The sequence below is a fragment of the Lampris incognitus genome, chromosome 7 (assembly GCF_029633865.1).
Source record: "Lampris incognitus isolate fLamInc1 chromosome 7, fLamInc1.hap2, whole genome shotgun sequence".
NCBI lineage: Eukaryota > Metazoa > Chordata > Actinopteri > Lampriformes > Lampridae > Lampris > Lampris incognitus.
The window spans coordinates 32,924,255-32,947,540 of NC_079217.1; the positions used below are offsets into that span (position 1 = coordinate 32,924,255).

At 41.8% G+C, this 23,286-nt stretch overlaps 1 protein-coding gene across 1 annotated transcript in view; it reads right to left on the reverse strand.

Moving 5' to 3' along the window:
* LOC130115691 (matrix metalloproteinase-20-like) overlaps positions 1–21,685 on the reverse strand; it is a 40,798-nt gene extending 19,113 nt beyond the window's left edge. The window contains exon 1 of the mRNA XM_056283469.1: positions 21,555–21,685. Coding sequence (XP_056139444.1) covers positions 21,555–21,675 — 121 coding nt within the window. The 5' untranslated portion in view covers positions 21,676–21,685. The remainder of the gene's footprint in view (positions 1–21,554) is intronic.
* Between the last annotated feature and the right edge of the window lie 1,601 nt (positions 21,686–23,286).

Genomic DNA, 23,286 nt, shown 5'->3' on the forward strand with positions numbered 1-23,286 from the left:
TGCACTAACTGCAGATGCACATGCTTTCAGTCACATTCTATAAAAACCAAATACCACCAACAAACAACATATAAATTATCAAAAATGTCCCAATTCAATAGAAATTCTTCAACAGGAAATCATTAGCCTACTGACAGTCAGTTGCTATGGAAAACAATTCAGCTTGCTGTCAGTCAGGGCAGAAATATGCAATCTTGCGCAGATCTGTTGCCTCCAGTCTTTTTTTTTTGTCATTTGTCAAAGGCAACAGTCCTGGAACTGCATATAAATTGCATTATGTTATGTAAAGTTTTATTTTGTAATAGCATCAAGAATGATAACTTTATTTTCTAAGATGATGAACTGTAGCCCCAGCAACACAAGCATTTCAAGAAATCCCTTACAGGCTAAAAAAGTATGTTTAAATTAATATACTGCATTCATGCATATGGCTCCCACTGTATTTTTTTCCAAGTTAGTTTAAGTCAGTACCTGTTTTTTTTCTTTTCTTTTCTCTTCTCTTTTATTATTACAAGTTTGCTCTGCTTAAATTATTTGCTTTCAATGCCTGATGTTCAAGATCTAGATAAATACAATACCTGCATAGTAAAACATATTTACCAGCACACATTGGATTGTATGCAGCTACTCCATGGGGCACAAACCAGTGTCCCATGGAGTAGCTTATCTTGTTCTTATCTTGAGTCTCTGCTCCCCTCTAGTGGTGTCTTTACCATCACATTGAATTTTGCTAAAAGGTTTCTCAGTAATCTACTACTACAACTTTTGGCTGCTCCCGTTAGGGGTCCCACAGTGGATCATCCGTTTCCATCTCTTCCTGTCCTCTGCATCTTCCTCTGTCACGTCAGCCACCTGCATGTCCTCCGTCACCAAATCCATAATCCTCTTTGGCCTTCCTCTTTTCCTCTCCCCTGGCAGCTCCATATTCAGTATCCTTTTCCTAATATACCTAGCATCTCTCCTCCACACATGTCCAAGCCATCTCAATTTTGTCTCCCTTACTTTGTCTCCAAACCATTCAACCCAAACTGTCACTCCAATATACTCATTCCTAATTTTGTCCTTTCTCATCACTCCCAGCGTAAATCTTCAACTCTGCCACCTCCAGCTCCAACGCCTGTCTTTTCATTGGTGCCACGATCTCCAAACCATACAACATAGCTGGTCACACTGCCATCTTGTAAACCTTCCTTTTAACTCTTTCTGGTACCCTTGTTGCAAATCACTCCTGACACTCTTCTTCACCCACTCCACCCTGCCTGCACTCTCTTCTTCTCCTCTCCTCCGCACTCCCAATTACATTGAACAGTTGACCCCAAGCAATTCAACTCATACGCCTTTGTCACCTCTAAGTCTTGCATCCCCACCATTCCACTGTCCTCCCTCTCATTCATGCATATTTACTCCATCTTGCTCCTACTGACTTTCATTCCTCTTCTCTCCAGTGCATACCTCCACCTCTACAGGCTCCCCTCAATCTGCACCTTACTTTCGCTACAGATCACAATGTCATCCGCAAACATCATAGTCCACGAACGCTCCTGCCTGATCTCATCTGTCAACCTGTCCATCACCATTGCAAACAAGAAAGGGCTCAGAGTCGATCTTTGATTTAAACCCACCTCCATCTTGAACCCATCTGTTATTCCAAGCACACACCTCACCACTGTCACACTGCCCTCATACATATCCTGCACCACTCCTACATACTTCTCTGCCACTCCTGACTTCCTCATGCAATATCACACCTCCTCTCTTGGCAACCAGTCATTTGCTTTATCTAAATCCACAAAGACACAATGTAACTCCTTCTGGCCTTTTCTATACTTCTCCATCAACACTCATTGAAAGGGAGGAACACTGGTTTGAACGGGGTGTCAAAGAGGCCATTAAGAGGGAACGACTATCCCTGAACCGAGGGGGGGCCAAGAATACTGTCGCCATTTTACAATGCTGTGATTGCAATCATCCCCTAATCCTCTGTGAACAGCACACATGGCCATTGAAACTTTAGTTAGTGGTCACGCCCATATTTGCATATGAAACTGATTGTTGGTTTCGGTCGCTATGCAACTGTATTGTTTATAAGGGTGGGGATACCTGCAGTCAGTTTAGACTGAAGAGGTCACTTACATGAGTGATGAAACATTTTGTCAATAAACGTTGTATCCAGATGAACTGATTCAACTTTCTTTGAACAAGGACACATGTTAATATGAAAAGTCAATATGTCATTGAAATATATGATACTACATGACAACTTCTGAGTTTTTTTATCAGGATAAGTTTGCAGGGAACTGAGTGTCAAAGTGATGCATGGGAAGAGATAAAGCTAAAGTGTTCTCTGGTTGAAGTAAAACAAATACAGTACTCATGTTTGGTAATACAACACAACATTGTGTGAGCAACATATGTATGTATGTTTAAACACTGTTTGCCGCAATTTGAGTTGATAACCTTGCAACCCAGGTAGCCTTACATTTGTTGTATTTCAAACAAAGATATTGAGGCAACTGATCACCAAGGGAGAGTTTAGATCAAGTTGAAATAAAATGTGATCTTACAGGCATACATATCTACTACTACTACTACTACTACTACTACTACTACTACTACTACTACTACAAACAGGTATACATATTATTGTCACACATATTATGTATTTCTCTATGGAATTTGTATTTGTTTGTCATACACCAAAAATATTTATCCAAAGCATCAGACCTAACTTCATACACAACATGTTTAACCATGAACATCACCTTTTTTCCAGAAGCATGTTTTGTTCCTCTCAGCGGTTTCACAATTCATAGCTTAAAGCCAGAGAACCAGAAGTGACATGCAATGTTACTTAAGGCATCTGCACTACATTGCACAATCTGCACTAATTGCAGATGCACATGCTTTCAGTCACATTCTATAAAAACCAAATACCACCAACAAACAACATATAAATTATCAAAAATGTCCCAATTCAATAGAAATTCTTCAACAGGAAATCATTAGCCTACTGACAGTCAGTTGCTATGGAAAACAATTCAGCTTGCTGTCAGTCATGACTCCTTTGCAAAATGCCATAACCTGATTCAACTCACTGAACCTCTTGTCAGGGCAGAAATATGCAATCTTGCGCAGATCTGTTGCCTCCAGTCTTTTTTTTTTGTCATTTGTCAAAGGCAACAGTCCTGGAACTGCATATAAATTGCATTATGTTATGTAAAGTTTTATTTTGTAATAGCATCAAGAATGATAACTTTATTTTCTAAGATGATGAACTGTAGCCCCAGCAACACAAGCATTTCAAGAAATCCCTTACAGGCTAAAAAAGTATGTTTAAAATAATATACTGCATTCATGCATATGGCTCCCACTGTATTTTTTTCCAAGTTAGTTTAAGTCAGTACCTGTTTTTTTTCTTTTCTTTTCTCTTCTCTTTTATTATTACAAGTTTGCTCTGCTTAAATTATTTGCTTTCAATGCCTGATGTTCAAGATCTAGATAAATACAATACCTGCATAGTAAAACATATTTACCAGCATACATTGGATTGTATGCAGCTACTCCATGGGGCACAAACCAGTGTCCCATGGAGTAGCTTATCTTGTTCTTATCTTGAGTCTCTGCTCCCCACTACTGGTGTCTTTACCATCACATTGCATTTTGCTAAAAGGTTTCTCAGTAATCTACTACTACAACTTTTGGTTGTTCCCGTTAGGGGTCGCACAGTGGATCATCCGTTTCCATCTCTTCCTGTCCTCTGCATCTTCCTCTGTCACGTCAGCCACCTGCATGTCCTCCGTCACCAAATCCATAATCCTCTTTGGCCTTCCTCTTTTCCTCTCCCCTGGCAGCTCCATATTCAGTATCCTTTTCCTAATATACCTAGCATCTCTCCTCCACACATGTCCAAGCCATCTCAATTTTGTCTCCCTTACTTTGTCTCCAAACCATTTAACCCAAACTGTCACTCTAATATACTCATTCCTAATTTTGTCCTTTCTCATCACTCCCAGCGTAAATCTTCAACTCTGCCACCTCCAGCTCCAACGCCTGTCTTTTCATTGGTGCCACGATCTCCAAACCATACAACATAGCTGGTCACACTGCCATCTTGTAAACCTTCCTTTTAACTCTTTCTGGTACCCTTGTTGCAAATCACTCCTGACACTCTTCTTCACCCACTCCACCCTGCCTGCACTCTCTTCTTCTCCTCTCCTCCGCACTCCCAATTACATTGAACAGTTGACCCCAAGCAATTCAACTCATACGCCTTTGTCACCTCTAAGTCTTGCATCCCCACCATTCCACTGTCCTCCCTCTCATTCATGCATATTTACTCCATCTTGCTCCTACTGACTTTCATTCCTCTTCTCTCCAGTGCATACCTCCACCTCTACAGGCTCCCCTCAATCTGCACCTTACTTTCGCTACAGATCACAATGTCATCCGCAAACATCATAGTCCACGAACGCTCCTGCCTGATCTCATCTGTCAACCTGTCCATCACCATTGCAAACAAGAAAGGGCTCAGAGTCGATCTTTGATTTAATCCCACCTCCATCTTGAACCCATCTGTTATTCCAAGCACACACCTCACCACTGTCACACTGCCCTCATACATATCCTGCACCACTCCTACATACTTCTCTGCCACTCCTGACTTCCTCATGCAATATCACACCTCCTCTCTTGGCAACCTGTCATTTGCTTTATCTAAATCCACAAAGACACAATGTAACTCCTTCTGGCCTTTTCTATACTTCTCCATCAACACTCATTGATAGGGAGGAACACTGGTTTGAACGGGGAGTCAAAGAGGCCATTAAGAGGGAACGACTATCCCTGAACCGAGGGGGGGCCAAGAATACTGTCGCCATTTTACAATGCTGTGATTGCAATCATCCCCTAATCCTCTGTGAACAGCACACATGGCCATTGAAACTTTAGTTAGTGGTCACGCCCATATTTGCATATGAAACTGATTGTTGGTTTCGGTCGCTATGCAACTGTATTGTTTATAAGGGTGGGGATACCTGCAGTCAGTTTAGACTGAAGAGGTCACTTACATGAGTGATGAAACATTTTGTCAATAAACGTTGTATCCAGATGAACTGATTCAACTTTCTTTGAACAAGGACACATGTTAATATGAAAAGTCAATATGTCATTGAAATATATGATACTACATGACAACTTCTGAGTTTTTTTATCAGGATAAGTTTGCAGGGAACTGAGTGTCAAAGTGATGCATGGGAAGAGATAAAGCTAAAGTGTTCTCTGGTTGAAGTAAAACAAATACAGTACTCATGTTTGGTAATACAACACAACATTGTGTGAGCAACATATGTATGTATGTTTAAACACTGTTTGCCGCAATTTGAGTTGATAACCTTGCAACCCAGGTAGCCTTACATTTGTTGTATTTCAAACAAAGATATTGAGGCAACTGATCACCAAGGGAGAGTTTAGATCAAGTTGAAATAAAATGTGATCTTACAGGCATACATATCTACTACTACTACTACTACTACTACTACTACTACTACTACTACTACTACAAACAGGTATACATATTATTGTCACACATATTATGTATTTCTCTATGGAATTTGTATTTGTTTGTCATACACCAAAAATATTTATCCAAAGCATCAGACCTAACTTCATACACAACATGTTTAACCATGAACATCACCTTTTTTCCAGAAGCATGTTTTGTTCCTCTCAGCGGTTTCACAATTCATAGCTTAAAGCCAGAGAACCAGAAGTGACATGCAATGTTACTTAAGGCATCTGCACTACATTGCACAATCTGCACTAATTGCAGATGCACATGCTTTCAGTCACATTCTATAAAAACCAAATACCACCAACAAACAACATATAAATTATCAAAAATGTCCCAATTCAATAGAAATTCTTCAACAGGAAATCATTAGCCTACTGACAGTCAGTTGCTATGGAAAACAATTCAGCTTGCTGTCAGTCATGACTCCTTTGCAAAATGCCATAACCTGATTCAACTCACTGAACCTCTTGTCAGGGCAGAAATATGCAATCTTGCGCAGATCTGTTGCCTCCAGTCTTTTTTTTTTTTGTCATTTGTCAAAGGCAACAGTCCTGGAACTGCATATAAATTGCATTATGTTATGTAAAGTTTTATTTTGTAATAGCATCAAGAATGATAACTTTATTTTCTAAGATGATGAACTGTAGCCCCAGCAACACAAGCATTTCAAGAAATCCCTTACAGGCTAAAAAAGTATGTTTAAAATAATATACTGCATTCATGCATATGGCTCCCACTGTATTTTTTTCCAAGTTAGTTTAAGTCAGTACCTGTTTTTTTTCTTTTCTTTTCTCTTCTCTTTTATTATTACAAGTTTGCTCTGCTTAAATTATTTGCTTTCAATGCCTGATGTTCAAGATCTAGATAAATACAATACCTGCATAGTAAAACATATTTACCAGCACACATTGGATTGTATGCAGCTACTCCATGGGGCACAAACCAGTGTCCCATGGAGTAGCTTATCTTGTTCTTATCTTGAGTCTCTGCTCCCCACTACTGGTGTCTTTACCATCACATTGCATTTTGCTAAAAGGTTTCTCAGTAATCTACTACTACAACTTTTGGTTGTTCCCGTTAGGGGTCGCACAGTGGATCATCCGTTTCCATCTCTTCCTGTCCTCTGCATCTTCCTCTGTCACGTCAGCCACCTGCATGTCCTCCGTCACCAAATCCATAATCCTCTTTGGCCTTCCTCTTTTCCTCTCCCCTGGCAGCTCCATATTCAGTATCCTTTTCCTAATATACCTAGCATCTCTCCTCCACACATGTCCAAGCCATCTCAATTTTGTCTCCCTTACTTTGTCTCCAAACCATTTAACCCAAACTGTCACTCTAATATACTCATTCCTAATTTTGTCCTTTCTCATCACTCCCAGCGTAAATCTTCAACTCTGCCACCTCCAGCTCCAACGCCTGTCTTTTCATTGGTGCCACGATCTCCAAACCATACAACATAGCTGGTCACACTGCCATCTTGTAAACCTTCCTTTTAACTCTTTCTGGTACCCTTGTTGCAAATCACTCCTGACACTCTTCTTCACCCACTCCACCCTGCCTGCACTCTCTTCTTCTCCTCTCCTCCGCACTCCCAATTACATTGAACAGTTGACCCCAAGCAATTCAACTCATACGCCTTTGTCACCTCTAAGTCTTGCATCCCCACCATTCCACTGTCCTCCCTCTCATTCATGCATATTTACTCCATCTTGCTCCTACTGACTTTCATTCCTCTTCTCTCCAGTGCATACCTCCACCTCTACAGGCTCCCCTCAATCTGCACCTTACTTTCGCTACAGATCACAATGTCATCCGCAAACATCATAGTCCACGAACACTCCTGCCTGATCTCATCTGTCAACCTGTCCATCACCATTGCAAACAAGAAAGGGCTCAGAGTCGATCTTTGATTTAATCCCACCTCCATCTTGAACCCATCTGTTATTCCAAGCACACACCTCACCACTGTCACACTGCCCTCATACATATCCTGCACCACTCCTACAAAGCAAACTTTGCATCTGTAGTGCTCTTTCATGGCATGAAACCATACTGCTGCTCGCTAATCATCACCTCTCCTCTTAACCTAGCTTCTATTACTCTTTCCCATATCTTCATGCTGTGGCTGATCAACTTTATACCCCTGTAGTTGCTACAGCTCTGTACATCGTCCTTATTCTTGAAAATTGCTACCAGTATGCTTCTTCTCCACTCTTCAGGCATCCTCTCACTGTCCAAGATTGAGGTAAACGGTCTAGTTTAAAACTCCACTGCTATCTCTCCTAAACATCTCCATGCCTCCACACTTTGGAAGCATGGAGGTGACAGTGTGGAGGCATGGAGGTGACATACCTGTGGAGCCCATAGGTATGTCATCTGGACCAACCAACTTTCCACTCTTCCTCCTCTTCATAGCTGCCCACACTTCCTTCTTGCTTATCCACCAAACTTCCTGATTCACCATCCCCACATCATTCAACCTTCTCTCTTTCTTTCTTCATTCATCAGCCCCTCACAGTACTCCTTCCACCTTTTCAATACACTCTCCTCGCTTGTCAGCACATTTCCATTTCTATCCTTCATTGCCCTAACCTGCTGCACATCCTTCCCAGCTCAGTCCCTCTGTCTAGCCAATCGGTACAAGTCTTTTTCTCCTTCCTTAATATGCAACCTCTCATACAACTCACCATACACCTTTTCCTTTGCCTTTGCCACCTCTCTCTTTGCTTTACGCTGCATCTCCATGTACTCCTGTCTACTTTCTTCATCTCTCTCACTATCCAACTTCTTTGCCAACCTCTCCCTCTGTAAACTATGCTGTACTTCCCCACTCCACCACCAGATCTCCTTCTCATCCTTTCTCTGTCCAGATGACACATCAAGTACCTTCCTAGCTGTCTCCCTCACTATTTCTGCAGCAGTTGCCCAGCCATCCGGCAACTCTTCACTACCACACAGTGCCTATCTCAACTCATTTTAAACTTCACACAACAGTCTTCCTCCCTCAACTTCCACCATTTGATCCTTGGCTCTGCCTCCACTCGCTTCCTCTTCTTAGTCTCCAAAGTCATCCTACAGAACACCATTTGATGCTGCCTAGCATCATTCTCCTGCCACCACGTTGCTGTCTCCAATCCCTTTCAGATCGCACCTCCCACATAAGATATAGTCCACCTGTGTGCACTTTCCTCCACTCTTGTATGTCACCCTGTGTTCCTCCCTCTTCAAATATGTATTCACCACAGCCATTTCCATCCTTTTCACAAAATCCACCATTATCTGTCCTTCCACACTCCCCTCCTTAACACCATACCTACCCATCACCTCCTCATCACCTCCTCTCCCTTCACCAACATGCCCATTGAAGTCTGCTCCAATCATCACTCTCTCCTCCTTGGATACACTCTCCACCACTTTATCCAACTCACTCCAGAATTCTTCTTTCTCTTCCATCTCACACCGAACTTGCGGGCATATGCGCTGATACCATTCATCATCACAACTTCAATTTCTAGCTTCATACTCATCACTCTGTCCAACACTCTCTTCACCTTGAACACACTCTTGACATACTTCCCTTCAGGATTACCCATACCCCATTTCTCATCCTATTCACACCATGGTAGAAGAGTTTGAACCCACCTCCAATACTCTTGTCCTTACTCCAATTCCACCTGGTCTCTTGTACACACAGTATGCCTACCCTTCTTCTTTCCATCATATCAGCAAGCTCTCTCCCTTTACCAGTCACAGTGCCAACATTCAAAGTTCCGACTCTCACCATCACACTCCTACCCTTCCTCTTCTCCCGCTGCTTCTGGACATGCCTTCCCCTCTCCTACTCCTTCACCCAACAGTAGCATAGTTTCCACCGGCACCCTGCTGGTCACCAGCACTGGTGGCAGTCATTGGTAACTGGGCCCTCGACCGATCTGGTATGAAAATCTGATTAATGATCTGCCTATTTGATTTGGCAAAGGTTTTACGCCAGATGCCCTTCCTGATACAATCCTCCCTATTTATTTTGGCTTGAGACTGGCACTAAGAATGTACTGGCTTGTGCATCCCCAGTGGCTGTGTTATCATTGTGTTCAATTATGGTAACTTATTAGCATCAAATCATAAATGTGAACAATAGAGTAACCACATTGTTTGTCAGAATAAACACTGATGCCACATAACTTGGGGCAACAATTCCGCCTTAGCATCATGACACAATGTGGCAACATTTCTACATCTATACAGATTAACAGATCATTTTGATACATAAATCTGCAACAAATCCATCATCACTAAGTATTTCCTGGCCCACTGCTACCATCTTCCATTGGAAAAGACGAGAATAAAGAAAACATCTTCCTACCTGGCGCAGGTGCATAAAGGTGGTGTAGATTTTCTTGAACTGAAACTTGGATTTACAGTCACATCTAGTATTTCATCCTGGTAGTATGTCTTATAAAAATTATAAGTTGTATTGCAGTATTATTACTAATACAAATTCCTGTGTCTTATACTGAGGACATTTGACAGAATAGCTTTGCCTTTCTATTCAGCTTGTTGTGGACTTCAGAAAGACAGTGAAAGACCTACACCCTTCTCTCTATCAATGGGGTCCTAGTGGAATAATTTCCTTGCATATTGTACTTGTACCTGAAGCATGTGATGAATAAACCATTGAATCTTGAATCATTATGCTCTTTCATCATTATGTTTTGGGCCTCAAGCAAAGCAGCTTTCATACTCTTACTGACCTCTTATTTTCCCTTACATACTTAAAATATTGGTCAACAACTGAATTTTGATTGTCTTGCTTAGGGAATGATATACATAGAGTTTTTATTAAGTTTTGGCAACCTATATCAGTGACCAGACAAATGTCTGATTGGTCCGGGTGGGTTTTTATACTTTTGTACAAAAATGGCTTTGAAGGGTTGCTTCATCCAAAACATACATGTTAAATCCTAAACAGCAATAGTCTATCTGGTAAAATTTTAAAAAAATCAGTTTTCATACTCTGACATCTGAGCCAGCTCATTATAAGTTGTTTTCCAGCTGGCACAGAAGCATCCTATGCTTTTGATTTAGCTGTGAAAGAAACATTACGTTGCTTGTATTTTTCACATTTTTTCAGTACATTTCAACACCCTGCCCTCTGCCCCCTGATGATGATCTGACCAGGTCCAAAGCTGTCACTTTGTCCGAGGCTATTTCAGAGCGGTACCAGGGCATATACATATTGACATAAAAAACAAATTAGGCTACAAATAAATAAGTCCAGATGGAGGAGTCTTTGCTGTGGGAACCTGAAATGTTTGACTCAGAAGAGATCATATGATATATTAATTTTTATGTAAAATGTCATCATGGTACATCATAGTACAGTAAAAAACATTCACAAATGTATGATGATTCTTCACTTGTGCACATGGGTTCAAAAATTAAACTTGGAGAGGAAAGAGAGGATTGAACAAAAATGATGTGGCCTCTCCATCAGTCTGGTTGGATAAAAAAGCTAGATGTCAACACCAACACTAACATACACTGCATCAAAATGCCTCTCAAATTCACCCTTCACAGTGTTCCACCCTTTTCCTGTGCTCTTTTGTTCCTGTTGCTAAATTAGGCAAAACAACAGCCTCAGAGAGTCTGTTTCCATTGAAAACCTATTGAAAATACCTTTGATTTACTTGGCTTTTGTTTCTGTTCAATTCATGCATTTCTTTGAAAAAACTTTGTGTCAATAATAAGGAAATTCTGGGGTATGGTACAGTGACTGAGCATTGGATGATTTTTTGGAAAACTAGTGTAAACCCATAGATAATTTTTTGGCTGTCTTACTATAACAGTTGCCATCTGGGGTGCTAACGGTTTCCTCTATACTCTTCAATCTATCCAAGCATCTGTACTGCAAGAATATTGGTTCTTGGCCAGCAAAGTTGGCTCCCTTCCGGCCATTAACCTAATACCAAAACGAATAACCAATATATTTCCTGCTAGGTCACTCCCACATCTGGTTAGGAAATTGTTCACTTTTCAAACTGGTGGAAACATGGGTCGGTTTGTAAAAAGGTGTACTGGTTCCCTAGCCCATGCCACTGTGTGGAAAAGAGGTAAGGTATGGCCACTCCTGGAGCCAGGTGTCTCATAAAGTATCTTCTAAATGTCGGCAATATGGCCTTCAGTATGCCACAATAAAACATTCACTCACAGCCACATCTATACATACAAAATGCACAGATAGACAGAAGGACATGAGTGATGTTTACGTTAGACATACATTGCTAATACAATACAGACTTATACATTACAGAACATTAGCAATGGTTGCGAGCCCTCTGGTTGGTGGGTCGGTGGACCAATCAAAACACAAACAAAATGCAGTTTCACACCACAAAGAGTTAATGTTTTGTGTTCCTCACAAGGTTTAATTCTCGTCTTGATGTTGTTTTTTTTATTCTTACATGGATGACACACAACTTTGTCTCAGTCCTGTATATACAGGTCTCACCATAAAATTCAACTTTTCAGCCTTGCTTTAACTTAGTGACCACGCTTATTTTGTTGCTTTGTTTGTGTAATCTTATTATTGTTACTTTCTTTTTGTGCACATACATCCCCCATCCTAGCTGACAATTAACCATTAAAATACATACCATCGTGCACAAATCAGACCTGCCCTCCTCCTTTACCCTTACCATGGTTTGTCACCAATCATACAACCAGTTTGTCCCTTTCCATCCATCCATTATCCAAACCGCTTATCCTGCTCTCAGGGTTGCAGGGATGCTGGCGCCCATCCCAGCACTGGGCAGCAGGCAGGGAGACACCCTGGTCAGGCCACCAGACCATCACAACACCCCCCCCACACACACACACACACACACACACACACATACACATTCACAGCTTGGGACAATTTAGTATAGCCGATTCACCTGTCCTACATGTCTTTGGACTGTGGGAGGAAACCGGAGCACCCGGAGGAAATGCATACAGACACGGGGAGAACATAAAAATTCCACACAGAGGATGACCTGGGACAACCCCCAGGTCAATACCAGGTCAGCAAATCAGAAAAGTATGTTGGAGCAAGACCATTTAAGGCCTTAAATATGAGCAACAAAATTGTAAATCAATTTGAAATATAACAGAGAGCCAGTCTAAGCGTGAAGGAGAATAAAAAGCCATGAGAGATGTCCCCCCATCCATCCGTCCCCATACTTTTACACTTCATGCTGAATATGGGAGCAATTGTGTTGGGTTGGGTTTTGCTGGACTATCACCTCATAGACTACACATGCAAGATGAGAAGGAAATGGATGGGGTCTTTTTCTTTTTTAAATTGGGTAGAAATTAATGATGGGGGTGGCGTCCAAGTAGCGTAGCAATCTATTCCATTGCCTACCAACAGGGATCACCAGTTCGATCCCAATGTTACTTCCACCTTGGTTAGGCGTCCCTACAGACACAATTGGCTGTGTCTGCAGGTGGGAAGCCAGATGTGGGTATGTGCCCTGGTCGCTGCACTAGCGCCTCCTCTGGTCAGTTGGGGCACCTGTTCATGGGGGAGGGGAAACTGGGGGAAATAGCGTGATCCTCCCACGTGCTAATTCCCCCTGGGGAAACTATTCACTGTCCAGGGAAAAGAAGCGGCTGGCAACTCCACATGTATCAGAGCAGGAATGTGGTAGTCTGCAGCCCTCAGTGGATTTGCAGATGGGGTGGAACAGCGACTGGGATGACTCAGAAGAGTGGGGTAATTGGCCAGTACGATTGGGGAGAAAAGGGGGGAAAAACCCCCAAAAAATAAATAAAAATGAATGACTGAAGAGGGGCGTGGTCTTTTTCAACTAAGGTTTCTATTTTTCTATTTCTTCAATTTAACCAGTCATGATTCTTTAAATATAATTTTATTCAATCACTAGTTAGAAAACAGAATTTTTTCATGAAGTGACAAATTCAGAGATTTAACTATTCAGCAAATATATTAAACAATATTATCAGTAACCCATCTATAGACAATAGTAATTAAACATTCGAATTTCCAAAAAAAGATATGTCTGGAAAAAAAACGAAAAAAAGACAAGTTCTAAAACTTAAAACATAAACTTTAATAGTTTTTTTTATTGCATTAACACAAAGCAACTCTGTCACAAACTCAGTTTTGTTTGTGTGTTTGTGAGTGACCGTCTTAGAATAACAGCAAAAAATCCCCTCGGCTGTCAACTTCCCCCTGGTATGACTCAGGAACACTGTTAACCACCGTCTAAACAATGCAGGCATCCCAGTCACAGCTGTCTGGCTCTTGTGATGGTGTTATATCCTATCATGCACATTATAACAATTGAACACTTTTTCCAACACTAAGGCAAAGTTGTGGTGCAATACTTCGTTACCATAGAAGTCATTTGAAATGACTGCAAGCCTTTCAACATGCATGGTCCATGTGGTGATTTCAGAAAACTGTAGATATAATACGTAATTAAAGTGCCAGCAAAAATGTGGCACAACTGTAAAAACCTCAAACCAAGTAAAGGGCTTTAAAATGGTAAATGAGAGGTGCCCTGTATACCATTTTGGCCTCATTGAAGCATAATATGATTGAATATGTAGGTTTCCTCCAGGGGCTCCGGTTTCCTCCCACGGTCCAAGTCATGTGAATTAGCTGTACTAAATTGTCCCTACGTATGAATGTTTGTGTGTGTGTGCCTCGGCCCTGTGATGGTCTGGCAGCCTGTCCAGGGTGTCTCCCCGCCTGCCGCCCGATGACTGCTGGAATAGGCTCCAGCATCCCCGCGACCCTGAGAGCAGGATAAGCGGTTCAGGTAATGGATGGATGGATGATCGAATATCAGCAGGCCATTGCTGCACTGTATTAGCTTAAACAGAGAATGACTCACAGGGGGCCGGGTTGGCTCCTGTTGTTTTTCTGGCTGTTTAAGGCCCAGGCCCTCATCAGACTTGGCTCTCACTCACTGTCTTCAGTCAGCTATGTAATGATTGCAACAAACGATATCCACTGAGAGCTTTCAAAAATAGCAGGTTTCAGCAAACATGCTGAGTATATGCTACCTCACAATTTCAATTTTTTGTTTGATTTGATTTGCTTTGAATTGTTGTAATTATTCACAACAACAAGGACAACTAGCATAGGGTGAACCCAGTCTAGTTGTCATTTTGCAGTAATGTACAGTAATGAATGAATGAATGAGTAAATTATTTATTTTGGTCATACATTTGTGTTCATATGTGACAGACACAAAAAAAGAAAAACATCATCGTACATATGTACATCAGTCCACTTCACACAACAAAACTCAGTCAATCAATGACTGAAAAAGAGATAGGCTGAAGCCCAAGGCTTATTGTTGCCTATCCTATACAGTCCTTAAGTTAACATAGAATATCAGCGTTACAAAAGGAAGAAAAACAAAAGAATTAATACTAAGATGTAATCCTTAATTATTTTACATTTTAAAGATTTTCTGAAACTCAACAGGGAGCTACACAATTTCAGTTCATAATTAAGACCATTCCATAGCTTGACTCCCAAAACTGAAACACAATCATATGTAATGTAATGTAATCACAAGACAGCAAATGGTTCACCATCCCAAAACCCATTCTAATGTTTTTTTTTCATTTGAAAAAATAATGTCGCCTCAAATAAGATCAAATAAGGTATGTGATTTACACAGGGAAAATGTTATTTCTGAGTCAAGTGCTAAGTTTTGATAGCACCATTTCATAGTTTCAAGCATTAATTCATTCACAAGGACGCTATTGCTAACAAAATGCTAAATGTGGAGAGTCTATAGCTCTTGTGCGCTCCAAAATTCAAGAGTGCTACCATAAGACAGCATTCGACTTATGGAATAAAAGCGGAAGGTGACTCAACCCTGCACAGTGTTATTTGGGGAAATTAACTTATTTCAAAAAGGAAAATATGATTATATAAAAATATATGGGGATTTTGTCATGTGACCCATCTGCCATCTTGCAGCTAATTTTGTTCTACTAAGTGACAACATGGCTGAGCTGCTCTATTCAGCAGATAAATATGCTGCAAAACACGGTTCTTCTTTAATAAAAAGAGCTGCTGCCATTGAAAAAACTCACTGCGGCTGTTAATGAGTTACTCGTGTATTGTCCTGATCTGTGCCGGGGTATTTTGGAGGGTTTCTTGTGACATTCTAGTTGTCATGCACCAACTTATTTACAGTAGGAATTGAGAAATTATATTGTTGCAGCTATGGCTATCACGATATTAGATTTTTACTACACAATTATCGTAGTGAAAAAATCCATGATAACGATATTATCACGATATAGCGCTCTCCTTTAGGTGTAGATAGACTGCTGACTGACTCAGCAGTCTATCTACACCTAAAGGAGAAGACACACTCCTTCGAGGACAGCAACGTACACATTTTAGACAGAGAAGACAGATGGTTTGAAAGAGGGGTGAAGGAAGCCATCTATGCGAAACTGGAAAAACCATCCCTCAACAGAAGAGGAGGTCTGCGACACCACCTATCTCCCACTTACAATGCCGTCCTTTCATCTCTACCCAGGAGACTCAAGAAGTCTAGCCTCCAAGAACAACAGTCGGTCACTAACGGCTCCAACGACTCTCATGACCACTGAACAATGAAGTCGAAACTAACACCCCCAACGACCGTCGCTGATAAACAAATGCAAATCAATAGCTCCGATGGCGACGGGCCCGGCTGGACATCGGAGCACAGGAGAGCCACGCATATCAATAGCTCCGATAACGACGGACGCGGCCTTAACATCGATACACAAAAGAGCCACTCATATCTATGGCTCTGTTGGCGACGGGCGTTGGTAAACATCGGATCACAAAGAGCCACGCATATCAATAGCTCTGACAACGACTCCTAGAGGATAAATACTGAGTCTCATCACCAGCCAGCGACACTAGCTTTTTCTAGTCAGAAAGGCACGAACTGAAGAAGCCTCTTGGATGAGAGGCGAAACGTCTTCACGTGTATATACCAAGTCCAGTTGCACTTGATTCAACTCCTTTGGATAACCATGACCTGGATGAATGAGAACATTCACAGAAATGTAACTCCTTCTGGCCTTCTCTATACTTCTCAATCAACATTCTCAAAGCAAACATCGCATCTGTAGTGCTCTTTTATGGCATGAAACCATACTGCTGCTCGCTAATCATCGCTTCTCCTCTTAACCTAGCTTCTATTACTCTAACCCTGTCTTGTTACTTACGGCAAGATGACGCCAGTGTGCGGCGAGCCGTCTGTCGGGTCTGTTTGGCGTACTGTTTGCTATTTTTCTGTTTTGCCGCATATGCAGTCATGTTGTCTTTTCTCTACTCGTATATGATCGCCAAGCGCTTCTCAATATCCGAGCGTCCCACGAGTTGCTGTTAAAGCACAATTTGGGAGATCCATTTTCAAACCTTCCTCCTTTGCTAGCGGCTATACCGGTGTAAACTACTAATAAGACCCGTTTTAGCCGAGCGGTTAGTGACGTCGCCTTGTGGTACAGTACACCTTGTATCGAATCCCGCACCGGGCAAGAAAATAACCGGTTACACCGGCATACCTGCGCTGCCCCTTATGTCACTCCCCGTAGGAAGCGCCCTAGAAGACGGGGAAAAGCGGGGTGGTGTTCGGGTGAAAATCAAGGCTTACCTACCGTCCTCCCATGGAAATGATCCGCGTCTCCTTCGCAGTGGTTATCACTTTTTTCCGATTCGATGGATCCTGCCTGTTGTTCCTGGCGTTGCTGTGGGCCAGCTTCTCTTGGGCCAGCTTCACCTGCCGGTGGAGGCTGCTCTTCCCAGACGGATGCGGATCCGCAGAGGTGGTGTGGATTACAGGAACCTTCACCCGCTGGATCGTGCATCAGCGTCGGACAAAGAGGAGCTTACTGTCCGTCTGGCTCTCATTAATGCTAGATCGCTAGCTAATAAGACATTCCTGCTAAATGACTTCTTTACCTCTCCGGAATTGGATTTTGTTTCTGACGGAGACCTGGTGAGTTCACCCCATTTTCTGAACTTCTTTCCCCTGACTATTTATTCATCAGCTCGCATCGGACCACTGACAAAGGTGGAGGTCTAGCTTCTGTATTTAATCCAGCTTCCGCTGCAGACAGACTCCGTCTGACAGCTTCTCCAGCTTCGAGCTGCAACTTGAAATAAATTGTAATTGTCTCGTGTTGTGCGCAGTGGTCTACCGTCCACCAAAATTCAACTTGGACTTCATTTAAGAATTCACAGACTGGCGGGGACTATAGTGAACTACGAGTCTACAACAGTTTCTTAATTGTCGGTGATTTTAATATCCATGTCTGTTGTGAATCTAGACCTCTGGTCAAATACTTATTGAATCTTCTTGACTCGTTTAATCTCACTCAATTGGTGACTGGCCCGATGCACGAGAAGGGTCACACACTGGACCTTGTGTTGGCTTTTGGTTCAAGTGTAGTATGTATCAGTGAAATATGTGGTACACGTAAATCGGACCATTTCCCTGTGTTATCTACTGTGACGCTGCCTTGTTCTCAGGTTAAATCGCACGCCCGGCACGCTCAATTAACCCTTTGACGGCGTCTCAGTTTTCTGTTACTTTTAAAGACTCAAAACGCAGAATCAGTTCACAAAAATCAGTCCTTTTAACCGGAAAGAGGTCGGTACACAGGCGATCAGATAACAAGGCAACAGTGTCCAAATCCGCAGGCGAAAGGCGAGGTCAAAAGGCAAAAACAGGTCAGGAAACTATAGGGCTAAAGAAACTCACACAAGGAAAAAAATGTTGGAACGCTGTCACAAGAAACAAGGCGAACTGGCACAAAAGGAAGAGAACACTAAGACTATACACCCTGGAGGAGGGGAGACAATGAGACACAGGTGCAACACTTTAGGGCAGGGCAGGTAATCACACAGGAGGAGACACGTGAGGGCAGGAAGTAAAGGACCCGAAACGAGACAAGAGGGGAGTAACAAAATAAATCAGGAAGTACAAGACAAAGAACACAGTGAGAAACAAAAGATAACTTAATTATCCAGACGGGGCGTGACACATGTAGACGTGCTAAGATAAAGTGGAAGAAAGACAAACGTCATGTCTCCTTACGAATTCTAAGAGATTGCTTATCAGAGTACCAGAGAGCTGTTAAATCTGCAAAAACACAGTTTCTATAAAATCTTGTGTCCAATTGTCATAGGCCTCAGGTTCTTTTTAATACTATTAACTGTCTTATAAATCCACGTGATTCTCCCTGCATTGTGCCAACACCCACACCCTGTGAAGAATGTCTTAAAGTTTTTACAGATAAGATCTCTGCTATTAGGGCCTCACCATCCTCTTCAGCCTCAAATCCTGCTGTTTATTCTATGTGCCCAGCTGTCTTAGGCAGTTTGAGCCCATGTCCCTCTCCTTCATATCTGAGGTAGCTAACCATTTGAGGCCTTCACATTGCCACCTTGACAGTATTCCACCCAGACTGTTAAATGATGTTTTTGCCACTGTTGGGTCTTGTATTGTAAATCTGATAAACACCTCTCTTCTCTCAGGCTGTGTTCCTGCTGCTTTTCAAACATGCTGTAGTACAGCCCCTCATCAAAAAAGCAATCTTGATCCCTCTGTTCTTTCTAATTTTAGGCCAAAGTTCTCAGGACCAATTAAAATAACTTCAATTTTGTCTGGGTTTAGATGGAGGAAATTAAGGGAAGGCCAGTCTTTGGTGGCAGCTAAGCAATCGTGGAGGGAGGGCAGTTGATTCAGGTTATTAGGTTAGGCAGAGAAATAGATCTTAGTATCATCAGCATAACAGTGGTATGACATGTCTTGAAAGTGACTAAACAAATAACCCAGAGGACGCATGTATAAAGAGAAGACCCCTGAGGGACTCCACACATTAGGGGAGCTGATGAGGATATGCGATTGTTAATACAAACATTAAAATATCTATTGGTCAGATAAGAATGAAACCAATTTAACACTGTACCAAAAATGCCAACCCAGTTCTCCAACCTATCAAGTAAGATGGCATGGTCGATGGTATCAAATGCAGCAGTTAAATCTAGGAGAATAAGAAGAGTGTATTCATCTTTATCAGCATGCATAAGAATTTCATTGGACACCCTTAGTAATGCAGTCTCAGTACTATGCTTGTGATGAAAGCCAGATTGAAATTGATCAAAAATGTTATGACCCTCAGTCAGCTGCAGGATGTGGTCTGCAGCAGTTTTTGGTTTTTTTTTTTCAAGGATTTTGGATAAGAAAGAAAGTTTGGAAAAAGGTCTATAATTCCCTACCCTTGCTAGATCAAGGGAGGTTTTTTTTAGGAGGGACTGAACACAGGCAATTTTTAAGTAGTAAGGTATCAGACCCAGATGTGAGTGAGCAGTTGACGATAGAGAGCAGGCTGGGACCCAAGCCATGAAGGATGGGTTTTAAAAATGTTGTTAGAACTATATCACAAGGACTGGAGGAGGGACGCATGAGGGCTACAGTAATAACAAGGAACTGAAGAGATACAGGAGCAAATTCCAACACTGACATCGGATGGCTGAAAGGGGTGGGTGGGGGGATGGGGGCGGCAGTGGGGATAAAATTGGACCATAGACCATCGATCTTGTCAACAAAGAAAGACAAGAACCTTTCAGTCATTAGCAGAACAGGCAGAGATGTTAGGAAGAGAGGGATTGACAAGCTGATTGATAGTACTAAACAGAAACCTAGGGTTATGTTTATTACTCTCAGTCAAGTCAGAGAAGTAAGCAGCTCTCGAATTTTTAAGACTTTGAGTCAATTCAGATAGTAACTCCTTCATGTGGAGTTGATTAACTTCAAGAGCAGATTTTTTTCCATCTGCATTCAGCCTTCCTGTAGTCCCTTCTTTTTTGACAGATGTTTTCATTGATCCAACGGGTTGTGTTAATAACTGGGACAACCCTGGAAGTATATGGAGCCCAAAAATTAAGGGAAGATGTACACAAATCATTAAACCAACTAAATTGGTCATTAATGTTAGTGAAGAGGGGAGGGCAGCTAGCCAAATTTAGAATAACTAGAAAATGTGGCTGCTAACTGCTTATTAAAGATGCAAGAGTTAATTGTACATTTCTGGTGTAGTGTAGTAGGTGGTAAAGAAGCATCACATGTAATGCATTTATGGGAAGAGAATAAATCGATCAGGGAGTTAAGAGACATGTGCAGGGTGAAAATTATATCAAGGGTGTGTCCACGGTTAATTGCTTTATAAAAAGTTTCTTTCCGTGGCCTATCATTCAAATTAACGCTTAAAACTTGTCAATAAATCCAAACATTTTGTATATACTGTACTGTACATTGTACGTATACTGGTATGCCCTCTCATGTCCATCTACATCAGGCATGTATGTAAGTAACCTGCTAACATCTATTTCACCAACTCTGATATATTCTATGTACCGTTGTACTTTATTGTCTCTTGTTTCGCCTGTATATAGTAAAACCTTGTGTAAATGTCTGATTGTTGTGTTGGTGTTGTTATTCTATGTTAAGTACAGATAGTCCCCATGTTACGAACGCACGATTTACGAAAGTTCGTACTTACGAACCGACCTTCGCAAAGCCTATTATTAAACAAAAAAAAAAACGATTTACACAAAATGGTTCGTACTAACGAATGGATGGACTACTTTGCGCTACGCTCAACACTGCGCATTGTAGGCGGTTCGTCAGCCCCGGGAGAGAACAATGCCACTCCGTCGCCGCCATTGTAAGTCGAATCGCGTAAACGTTGTTGTGTGCGTTGTGTTTTTTCTTACATTTTTCATGTGTTTACCCTCGTAATCGTGGCTTCAAAGCCTAAATCTGCTGCAAGTGATGGCGGTGCATCGAAGAAAAGGAAAATTATCACGATTGAAATAAATACAGTGGAAATAAAAAAGCGTTCAAATAGAGGTGAAATGCTATTATTTTTATTTATTTTTTTCACTTACCCGGTGAGGCGGGGAGGCGAGCCTCAGGTGGGCTCTCGTTTCTGGCGTCAAACGGCCGGCCTCCGCCGGTCGCGACCCGCTCCGGGACAGTGACAGGTTGGGAGTTTGAAATGTAAGACATTTCTTTAAAGTTTTTTTTTATATATATACCTATACACGCATTCTCTCTCTCAATTATAAATACTGTACGGTAGTTAGAGTTGTTATTATTGCTACATTATTGTATGTATGATGTTTTAGGTAAAATACATAATATAATATACTAAGATAAACATTTGACTAACTGACGCTAGATGTGAACTGTACGTAACTGTTCCGACTTACATACAAATTCGGTTTATCAACGGACTCAAAAACAGAACTCATTCGTAATCCAGGGACTGTCTGTACACTGACAGAGCCATGAAACCGGAATCAAATCTGCACCTACATGGCCAATAAACATGATTTCATTTCTGATTCTATTTTTGAACATGTAGAGATTTGCTCAGTAGCATCTGGAAAATAACAACGCTGTTATGTTATTTTAAATGTCCACAGAGCCAAATCTGCTGCAACAAAAATAAAACAGGGAATGACTTGCAAGAGTCACGCAATATGTATCCAAAGCGTTCTTGCCCAAATGAGCAGCACATTACAACACATTCCCTCACCTTAAAAGACCACAGTGAGAAAAACAAGAGCCAGCAGATGAAGCAATATGCATGGGAACAGGTCCTGACTGTTCTCATGCATATTGCTTCATCTGCTGGCTCTTGTTTTTCTCACTGTGATCTTTTTAAGCAAGTTTGTAGAGTTCTGTCTCTCACCACCTTAACAGCCACAATGTGGCATATTCACAAAATACATTTGGAAAATGTTTGTTTATTCAATTCATTTCAATTCAATTTTTATTGTCATTAAAAACAATGTGCAGGCACATGTTAAAAATGAAATGAGGGCTGTGGCTTCACCAAACAGTGCAAGGCAGACACAGACAAACACAGCAAACACAGTATAAGATATATACAAATGAAGACCAAAAGCTAAAAATAAGTTAAAAAAGAGCTGGAGTACAAAATATTTAAAAATATCTACAGACATTCAGTGGATAGCCAGGTTCAGGTGGGCAACAGCTTGTGGAAAGAAGCTGTTTTTCAGCCTGGTAGTGCGGGCTCTGAGACTCCTGTAGCGCCTCCCAGAGCGCAGGGGGGAGAACAGTCCATGGTTGGGGTGGGTGGGATCTCTGCTGATGCTCAGACCCCTTCAAAGGCAGCGTTTGTGATAAATGTCTTTTATGGCTGGGAGCTGGGTACCGGTGATATGCTGGGCTGCCTTGACGGTCCGCTGCAGAGCTTTCTGGTCTGCTGAGGTGCAGTTGCCGTACCACACTGAGATACAACTGGTCAGGATGCTCTCTATGGTGCAGTGGTAGAAGTTGGTGAGAATTTTGGGGGGTAGACGGGCACTCCTCAACCTCCTCAGGAAATGTAAGCGTTGTTGGGCCTTTTTCACAAGGGCCTGGGTGTTTAATGTCCACGAAAGGTCCTCGCTGATGTGGACTCCAAAGAATTTAAAGCTGGAAACACGCTCCACTTCCACCCCATTGATGTGTATGGGGGAGTGGCTGCAGCTTCTAGACCTCCTGAATTCCACAATCAGCTCCTTTGTCTTCTGCACATTAAGGACAAGATTGTTGGTAGTACACCATGATGTGAGGTGCTCAATCTCGTCTCTGTAGGCCATCTCGTCA